Below are 10,675 nucleotides of genomic sequence, written 5' to 3' on the forward strand. Positions count from 1 at the left end.
GGGGGGGGGGAGGGGAGGGGGGCAGGAAAGCAGGAGAAAGCCAGGCAGGCACCTGCAGTCTCTGCCAGAGCTGCAGCCAGGGAGCAGAGAAGAGGGCCCAGCTCTGCTGTGGAGCAGAGAGCCCCACCCAGTTCAGAGACCATGCCGGGATGCTGGGGGCCTCTGATTTAACTTAAACCAGTAAGGAGTCTGGGACAGACACTGCATAAACCAGTTTGACCCAAATCAGTCAAGTCTGATACTACATTCAACCAGGTTCATCTCAAGCCGGTTTCAGCCATTTTCAAACTGGTTTAATGTGCAGTGAACATCTGTTCTGTTACAGGTTTAAACCAGCTTCTGATCACTTAAACCGGTTTGTGTGTAATGTCTGTCCCTAGCCTTTGGAGTTTTAAAATGGCATTCTGATAGATACATAAAAAAGAAATCCTGTGTATATTCTAGATATCATTTAAGAAACCAAAAATCTTCTTAGAAAGCAGAAGGAAAAGACATCTTCCGGCTGATATGGCAACTAGTGCTATTTTGGGAAGAAAGTCTTGAAGATTAACTTATTTGTATGCAAGGTGGGGGACTACATCATCTTATGTTTTTGCAACAGGGCATCAATCCTGAATGATGCTACAGCAATACCAATATTAAAATAAATTCAAAGATGCAGCACGAGGGTTTGTGGTAGTCCTATTCCTCTAGCAAGAATATGGATCCTGAAAAAGAGATGCTTTAAAATGGAAGAAAATAAAACAGGATAGTGACACTGAAGTTTAGGAGAGGTCAGAATGAAAGTTCAGTTCCTAAGGAAAATGATCTCATCTGGTAACTATTTCTGAATATTATAGATTAAATATTTTTAATCTGGCTTTAATGATAACACTTTTGAAAAGCAGGTGGATCCATCTGCTGTGTTCTCTTCCACTGATCTAAATGTACTACTGTATATCCAAATTATGTTTGTGATGAATTGTTCCCACAGTTTCAGAATTTAACAATAAGAGTACCAGAAGACAGATCCCAATTCAAAATTTCTCAACTCAACAGGGCAAATTTAGCCTCGACAGGGTTTTAATGTGCACTGCCATGATCAATTCCAATAGATGGTATGTCTTCCTACAGCAAATATTTGACCCAATGTCTCCAAGAACAAGAGAGAGCAAGCAATTTCTTGAAAGTTTTTTACTTCAAAAGATTGCTTTGAGAACAAGCTATCTTCAGAAAATTCTTAGAATCTAGTTATCTAAACAGAAGGTGATTTCACGGACCTTCTATCATAACCAAAACTTTGAAGCATTAATTTATATACAAACACCCCAGCAACTAAAGGAGAGAGGGAAAATATGACTATGGTGACAGTACAATTTCCACAAGGAAAGCTGAAACCAGTCAGAAAACAGAAATTAAGATAAGAATTAAAGCTACGGGAATGTGAGGACACACTTCCATAAGGTTCAATCCTGCAACTTACCATGGCTCCTAACTATGAGCCTGCTGGAAAGATCCCACTAGATGGAGACTGCTTAGGTGTCATACATTATCCAGGTGTAACCCTTACACGATTCTAAACTATAAAGCCAGGATCAAGGCTGCTGTATTATTTCCCTAATTTTGTTTTCAAAATAGGTCTAGTAAAGGAAAGGGATCTTCAAGTCTACCAGTATTGGGAAGATTTCAGAAATATTTAATAACACACTGCCAATACTTCTATTAATCTGTTAATGAGTAGGAGGGTCTTAATGTTTCAGAGCATCCAGAAATCATCGTAAAAACTGTCAAGATTCCTTGATCTCATACTAACAGGTTTTTAAATGACCTGAAGCTTAACTTTAATTTGGGACAGACAAGACATCAAATGATGAGTAAGGACTGGCACTCTTCCAGAAGTATCCACTGGATAAAATGAACAGAATCTAGAATTACAAGGTAATTGATTAGTAACTGTTTGTACTGCTTTATCTGAGTATGTGCAAATATTATTACTGGTGGTAATAATAAATGTATGGTAAGTTTAGAATCGTGAGTCTCACTTCTCTACTCCTGCCCCCCCCCACTGCCCCCACCCCCCCAAAAAAGAGTCTATTGTCCACATGGAGACAGAAGTATTACAGCGGTTTGATTAGTTTTTCTAAGAATTTTTATTTCCAAGACCCAAAATTTGAATCTCTCTCTGAAACGCATGACCCCTGAATGCTTAGAATAAAGCAAAAGAGCATTTTTGTCCTATGTTGCAAACCCTTTTGACATTGGAAACCTGCTTTATGGCTGCACCTAGTTTTCCAAAAGGCTGATCTTAAGAAAATTAGCCAAAACTTAACAGAAGTTTTATTTGCAAGTACATTGCCATCACTTGACTGACACAAGAATGTGCATAGGGAGACTAATGAAAAACAGCAGGATGTGAACATTCTGACTTCTGTGGCCTACATGATAAACCTGGTTTATAACTAACTAGTAGCCCAGTAGATGCATTTATAAAAAGAAAAACATTCTATTATTTAAGCTTCATAGACATGCAAATCTACCTTTCTTTTTATTGCTAATATCCATTAAAAAAGACATTTTTTGTTAATTTTCATAAAATATAAAACATACATACAATCTACTTACATATGAGCTTCAAATTTGTTAGCTAATTTTCCCAATATTTTACAACTAACTAAGCGGGACTGAAGTGTTTGGGAAAGCTGTGCCTTGGAAACAAGTGGATTCAGGATCTAAAATGAAGAAAATGGGAAGACAAAAACTAATCAAATAGTAAATAATGTTTTTTCTGTTAAAAAAGTGTAGAAGTACACGCCACAATGGCCATTACTTTTCCCATGGAACAGGGTAGCTCCAACAATAAAACCACACGTATCAACAGATTATTAAGAACTCTGTATTTTAATGTTTAGTACTAATTTGACCATGTTACATTTGGATTCTGGTCCAAATTCTACTTTATGATTCACCCCACAGTTACAGTCATTATAATTTTACATCTGTCTGCTTATGTTTTTATTTAGAGAATGAATTATATAAGCATATTTAAAGATCCTCTCTGTGTGAAAATTCTGATATGATGTTAGATAATTCCTTGCAGGGACAAAGGCAGATTAGGGAAGGAAACCCTTTGACACACTTCCTGGGGAGTTTTCTCCAGAACCACCATCTCTGACACTGAATTTAAAGATACACTCGCCCTCTAATATATATGTTAGAGATGAATAGAGAAGAGAATCCACTTCTATGTGGAGCAGGGGAGTCACAGCACTTCTACTGAAATTTTGCTGACATTTGCTAAAAGATAACATGGTTGCCTCCATGACCACAAAAGATTATCTGTGAAGGAAACCAAAATTAATGCAATGTGCCTGGTTGTCTTCTCTCTTGTCCATAAATCCCCACTCAGACATTCAGTTCCACTGCTCTGCCACAGCTTATTATCCAATGTTTCTTGGAAAGTCGCAGTAGAAGATAACAAACAGATTAAAAAACAGAAGCAGTGCAGCAGAGGCAGCCATTTTGTCTTTCTTGATGAAATAAATGTTGAGATTAGTCTGATGTTTCCTTTTATGACAATGAGCAAATGAGCAGGGGATGATCCAGGTTAGAATTACAATAGAATACATTTCCCCATTATAATACCCTGTCATGAGACAAGTTACATTTGAAACAAGTTACAATAAATAAATATACTGTTTAACTGAATGATCGTAGCTCCCATAATATGCCAACCAGCTTCAATACACTTAGCAAAATATAGTCTTTTCACAATTGTTGTTGGAAATCTAATCCACTTACAAAAAATAAAAATAGATATTGCTCTGTACAGGGGAGAGTGTTATGGGAGCAATTCATCTTTAAGTAGTTTGTAAGAAAAAACTAGAAAATAAACTCATATTTCCTTTAAGCAACATTTTAAATACTATTTTACAGAAACACTTTGGGCTCTAGCGCTTCGGGTTTGTTGGCCTTTCACCCTTTAAAAACGATTTTTTTTAATAAAAAAAGAATTCAATTTAATAGAATACATTTATGACTGCACAAATTATCATTTAATATAGTACACTGCTAATAAATTTATTACATGCAGTGAAAGACATTCTCTACCTCAAAGATTTTACAGGCTATTAGCCATATTTTATCTACACAAAAACTGAGTAGTTGAGCTGAATGTAAAGGAGTTTGATAAGTAACCAGGGAAAGAATTCCTGTCTACCCCAGAGCCATACAGCATGGACAACTAGGGTGTTTGCAGGGCTGACCTTTGTATTTGGCCCATTCAGAGGAACCCAAGCCCACAGTAAATTTCCCTTACAGTATTTAGTGCAAATCAAATTGTTTTAGGTTATTCATACAAAATGACTCTTATTTGTAAATGAGGACCAACATTCTGCCATGCTGAAAATTAGAAACACATGCACTCCAAAAGTATACGGTTGAGAACAGCTATTTTTAAAATGCTACAGCACTTAGGATTTTTCCTTGCTCAAAGCTGAAAGTCTTAAGATGACCTTTCTAGGTATCCTCAGCATATTCGCGTTGTATATTTATATGGCCTGATTTTAACACGTGCTGACTCATCATTAATCTTATGGAAGTAAATAGGACACACCGATTTTCCACACTTCTAACAATATGAACATTTAAAAGAAAACATTTGATCTATTCTCCAATAATGCATCTTAAGGTGGGGGGAATCATTACCTCATGTCTGATGGTTTCTTTTGGCAATGTTTCTATCACAGCAAGAAGAGTCTCCAGCCATGCATTGCTGACACCTGTGAGATGCAGACAGACTCAATATTATGTTGTGTGTCAGTTTTATGAAACCACTTCTGGCATGATGCATTCATTTCTACAATCAGTTATCCATCTGATGTTATAACACCACTGAAAAAGACATACATTCTACCTGTTTGCATTTACTCATCTGAAAAGCAGGTTTTGGCCACAATTTTTTGTAAGACGACAGGAGAATTATCGTATGATTTCTTTTAGGAAAAGAAGTGTGATTTCTTTACTTAATTTAACTTTTTTGCTACAAAAGATTTTTTATTTTCCTGTATTATGAAAATAATATATGTTTAAAAAATAGCTTCCCTGAATCTTTACATTATTAGAGAAATACTGCAACCCTTTACACTCTGCTTACTAAGGCAGAGTTCACTTTATTCACTGGAAGTTCAGACTGAGCAAGAACTTCAGGATCTGCTTCTCCAAACAGAAAGGAAGATATTTGTTTACAGTAAAATGAAGGAAACTTTAAAGCTATGTAAGTAATGCTCTATACTGAGAACCTTCCATATTTTATGTCATTTTAAAAACATTATCAATTAAACTCACAAACTGGCAGTGATTGCATGCATTGCTTGAAATAGTACTGTACAGTCACTAAGGAAACATAACGCACATAGAACCAATTAGTCATCAGCACAGAACCATGACCCTGACCTGAATCCCTGTGTTCCACATTCTGTAGAATGATGTGTAGGAAGGAGTGGGAGTAGGTATGAATGGACACTGACTCCTCTTGCAGAATAGTCAAAAATGAAACAGCAGCTGTTAACTGCATTTCCACCCCTGCAACATGCAGGACTTCCTGTGTAATAAGAAATTATATTAATTTAAATGGTAATGAGAAAATTCCAACATTTATCCAGGTCTTAGGAATCAGTATATAAATAAATTGAAATAAATTGTTTGGAGATATTCTAAACTCTTTTAAACTACACTTTCAGTATCACAGAAATCATAACATGAAGATTTTAAGAGCAATAGAGTAAATGCTTGACACTCAATTGTCAGGCAAATGGAACATAAATTACAATTTCATAAAGCTTTTTAGTTTTGTGTGACTTGATCAGTTACTTCAATGTTCAGGTATAGATACTTCCTTTTATGCTCAGAAAAAAGGTTTCAAAACAAGCCACCCAGCTTTTTTTTCCAGTTGTTTGTATTAAGTTAAAGGGAAATAAACATATATTTGTTTTTACCTGAGTAATTATACTGAAATCGCAGGAATTAATTTAAAATTTCTTCCATTACCAAGTGACAACAGGCAAATAAAATATATAATATATCAAATTAATACATTTTTGCTTTTTATTATGAAACGTATTTAGAAAGTTCTGTGTTTACCAATACTTAACTTTATTGGGCACCAATCTTATTTACTAGATTTTGGTTCAGGGTACCTATTTGAGAGCTAATAATAATAACTATAATAATATGATAGCATAAATCTAAACAAGTGTTGGTTTGTAAACAGCTTTGAAAATTAAAATGAAAATAAAGGTCTAAATCCACCTAGGGATTTCAAATTTATACGTATATAACACCAGGCTTGCTGTGCAAAACTTGAGTTATTACACTTAATGAGTATGTACTTTGATTCACAAAGAAAAAGAATGAAAAAGTGTTTGAACAGATCTCAGGTTACAAGGGATTTTAATGTATAATTCTGCTACTAAAACTTTATATATATATATTTCACTAATGAATCCCAACCCTAATTTTTTTCTCTCTCTAGATCAGTGATTCTCAACCAGGGTGTCTGGGGTGCCACTGGGCCTTTTGAAGGGTACTGTGAGCTGTGAGGAGATAAGTGAAGCATTAGGAGATAAGCAACTGAACTAAGCAGATACACACAGGCTCAGGCTTACCCCTGCCCAGACAACCCCTCATTCCCACTGCCAGGTCAGTCTGCAAGGAATCAAGCATTGTAATCTATAAATTAGTTTTTGAAACTGGATGCAACTCAATTCACATGAAATGGAAGGGTGCCTTGAGTTCAATGAGGGGTGCCTCCAGTCCAAAAAGACTGAAAACCACTGCTCTAGACTGACAGCTCAACCTTCCAGTTGATTCTTTCACAGCTGCTTAAATCTGTCTTTTAGCATACAGGCTGGGAGTTGAGCAATATCACCACTAGACTATATTTAATAGAACACCAAAAACAACCTGATTTTTCAGTTAGAAAAAGGAAAACATGAGACAAGATTTATGCTACAATAAACCAATCAGTAATAAATTCTAATATTATAAAAGCCCAAGTCTGTCCCTCTGTCCATAAAGTTTTATTCATGCTCTGATTGGCTGTCTCGGCAGAAGGAGATGACAGGGACTCCCCTCCCCTGCTCCTTGGAGGCAGAGGGGAACGACAGGGACTGGAGCACCGCCATAACGGAGGTGACGGGGAGGGGGGGGCAAGGCCAATACTGCTGGCCTCTCCCCCCCTCAAGTCTTGTCCTTGGAGCCAGGGGCCGGCACCCCCTCCCATCCAAACAAGAGCCAGCAGGGAGGGGAGGTGGCAGGAAACGGGATGGAGGGGAGCAGGAACAGGACGGGAGGGTTACGGTCCAAAGAGGCAGGAGGGGTAGAGGGGGAATGGACCTGGCCCCGGCCCCAGCCCTGGCTCAAGGCAGGGGGGAAGGGACGCAGGCCTAAGTCCCTGCCCGACCCTCCCCCTCATCATTCTTGATGGAAAATTGGCTAGTACTTCAAAAAAGGAAAGATCCTGGATTATGATTATATCTCAGCTACCATATGATGAGGTAGTTCATTTTTCATTTAATTTTATGCAAGATAAAAAAAGTCAATCAGGTTGTATATGCAAATGAGTATAGCTGACTTCAAGAGAAAAAACTCTTCATCTCTCGAGACTTGACTGTAGGTGTTATAGCTATGGATGTTTCTACTAGGATGCCCACCATCCAAGTAAAATTAAACAGCACTGGGAGGCTTACCAGGATGATAAAATATTTGTCTTCATTACTAAGGGCAGGCTGCATGCCTTTGTTATCACAATGGGCCCTATACTGTCATTGTATGAATTTCACTGCCATAACTTGGAGTACTGCCAAGGAACCATGTCAGTGCAGCTAGGGACAGAAGTTACACACAAACTGATCAGAAACTGGTTTAAACCTGCAACAGAACAGAAGTTCAGTGCATATAAACAGCTTTCAAAATGGCCAAAATTGGTTGAAGATAAACCTGGCTGGACTTAACAGATTTAGGTCAAACCAGTTTATGGAACTTCTGTCCCAGACCCCTTCCTGGTTCAAGCTGACTCTCCGCCACCCTGGGTTATGCTGCCTGCTCCAGTGGAGCAGGGACTGCCTTGTCCCTCTGCTCATTAGCCTGCTTCCTGCCTGCATCCATCAGCCCATAGGGATGGCCTGGGCAGAACAGGAGAACAGACCCCCAGACCCTCCTAGCCAGGGTCTACACAGCACATGGGGGGAGGGAAAGCCCATGTGGTGGGGCCTTTTCCATCCTCAGCAGCCCTCTCCCTCCCCCTTCCCCACTGCTTATTCTTCAGCCGCTACCACAGGAGGGAGCGAGGAGTCCTCATCTGGGCTGGGTGGCTGCCCGTGCAGCCCAACATAGGGGCACCAGGAGCTTCTACCTTGGGGGGTTTCCCCCCACCCCAGCCTGGGGAAGCCCCAGAGAGTTGAGGGGAATTCTTCCTCTCCCGGACCCCAGGGCTGCTTCTCTTAGCTGCAGTGGGTCTCTGAGATAGCCCGGGGTAGCCTTAGGGAATGGAAGGAAATTCTCCTGCTCCTCTAAAGTGGGTTTTACCTGAGCTAGTGCGAGTCTGAGACAAAACCTTTTGCAGGGGAGTGGAAAAATTTCCCTCCATTTCAAGGCTGCCACAAGCTGTCCCTGAGACTTGCAGCAGCTAAGGCAAGCAGCTCTGGTGTTCAGGAGGGGAAGTATTCCCCTTAGTTCCCTGGGGGACCCTGAGCTGGGGTGGGAAGAAGGCCCCCAAGGCAGGGGCTCCCCAGTGCCAGTGCCATGTAGCACGCTGGGCTACAAGGACAGGCACCCGGCTGGGAGGATTCCTTCTCTCTCCTTCCTGGGGCAGCGACTGAAGCAATCAGCCTCTGGGAAGGGGGATGATGGGAGCTCCCCTCAGCTCCCTGGGCTGGGGAACCCAGGCTGGCAGAGATCTCTTGAGGGGGAGGCTCCCCCAAGGCAGGCCAGCAACTGGGCAGGGGGCTCCTCAACCCCCTGTAGGGGGACAGCAGGGAACTGGGAGCATATACTATAGACACAAATCTGGAACACTTGTCTGGCCTGGCAATGGCCAAAAGGCTGGGAGAGGTGCTCTAGCACCCCCCTGCTTACTTGCCTGGATCAGTGCAGGCCTCCCCCATCTTTCCCAATTGAAAACTGAAGGTCAGTTCAGTTGGTTATCAGTTCAACCTACACAGCTTAAAGGAAGCTGCCTACATTGAATCAATTCTGCCTCAGGCTTTTTGAGTGCCTTTACTTAGCCTATATAACTTTGTAACAGCATGGTGCTGGGCTCGACACCTCTTGGGGATCTCTCTCAACATTATTAAAAAACCTGGAGCAAGAAAGAAACAAAATGGTGTCTATAAGGCTTAGAGAATGTGAATCAAAATACAATCTACAGAATAGATCAAGTTCCTAGATAATGGTAGGTTTTTCAAAGTCAGTACAAATTCTGCCCCTCTTAGAACTAATTTGGAGGATGCACATTTTATTTTTGGCCCCAATGGCAAAAATTAGGTAAAGTTAAGATTCTTAATCTATTCAAGCATCCCAAGGAAAAACTAAAACAGTGCAGTACAGAACATCCTATTTTTGCTCTCATCTGACACACTTTCCACACTCAATATATTTATAATTGTAGAACAGACAGTAACTGGGCTGACTTTGACCTATGGGACTTTACAGTTTTGCAAACTTGAGAAACCAACATAGATTCTGTTAGAACAGAGAAGAAATTAATTCATTTTTAATTCATACACTGGACACATAATATAAACAAGGTTACTTACCAATAACTCAAGATTCCAAATAGATAGTCTCCTCCACAGATCCATACCTTCTGGATAAGCATGTGTGAGAACACATTCTCTGGATGTGCCTCCTCATGGACCTCGGGAGACATTGAAATGTAAATTTCTAGACTGCTTAAACATGTGCCTGAATTGACGCCTGCGCTGAGAACTGCAGAGTTCCACCTACGAAAATGTATTGGTCTTCCATCCCCACTTCAGTTCCACAGACTTCAGGTAGGAAATAAAAATGTAGGATACAAAGGTCAAAGATAAGCAAGTGTAGATCTGTAGAGGAGGATACCCATTTAGAGAATTATGGCTACTAGTAAGTAACTTTTTTTTCCTAGTCAAGGGATGGAGCCTGAGATCACAAATTCACATTCTCTGGAAGAAAAAAAAAAAGCACTGAGAGGGTATACCCTACATGTGCAGATAATGCGATACAATAAATTCTGGAGCAGTTTGCACTGGAGTAAACTGCTCCCAGGTACAGCATCTACGTGTGCATCGAGGACAGCAGCAATTTGAACCAGGGTAGAGCAAGCTCCTAGCTGGCTGGGCTGAGAGGGTGCATCTTATGCCCATGGTCAGCATTTACACGTGCATGTCAGCACAGTAAACTATGCTCCACCATAAGATAGTACTGTCCTGACAGTACTATCTTACAGCAGAGTTAATTATTTTACTGAGGCCCAATACAGGCACACATGTGATGTTTTACTGTGGAGTTAATTAGTCCACTCTGCAGTAAAATGCATGTATAGATGCACCCAGAGTGGCTTACAATACTCACTGGCTATGGTAAAATGCCCTAAACCTAAGGTCAACAACTTAAGTTGAGGCAGCAATAGAAGCAAAATGCAGAATGTACTGAAGATCTT

General features: G+C 40.1%; 1 protein-coding gene across 1 annotated transcript in view; it reads right to left on the reverse strand.

The window, feature by feature from the left end:
* Positions 1 to 10,675, reverse strand: part of PPP4R4 (protein phosphatase 4 regulatory subunit 4) — a 195,802-nt gene that overhangs the window by 81,803 nt on the left and 103,324 nt on the right. The window contains exons 4-6 of the mRNA XM_019519907.1: positions 5,431 to 5,578; positions 4,684 to 4,757; positions 2,602 to 2,708 (exon numbers count right to left, since the gene is read on the reverse strand). Of these exons, the coding sequence (XP_019375452.1) occupies positions 2,602 to 2,708; positions 4,684 to 4,757; positions 5,431 to 5,578 (329 nt within the window). The remainder of the gene's footprint in view (positions 1 to 2,601; positions 2,709 to 4,683; positions 4,758 to 5,430; positions 5,579 to 10,675) is intronic.

This window comes from Gavialis gangeticus, unplaced genomic scaffold, assembly GCF_001723915.1.
Source record: "Gavialis gangeticus isolate Ggan-Ray unplaced genomic scaffold, GavGan_comp1, whole genome shotgun sequence".
Classification (NCBI taxonomy): domain Eukaryota; kingdom Metazoa; phylum Chordata; order Crocodylia; family Gavialidae; genus Gavialis; species Gavialis gangeticus.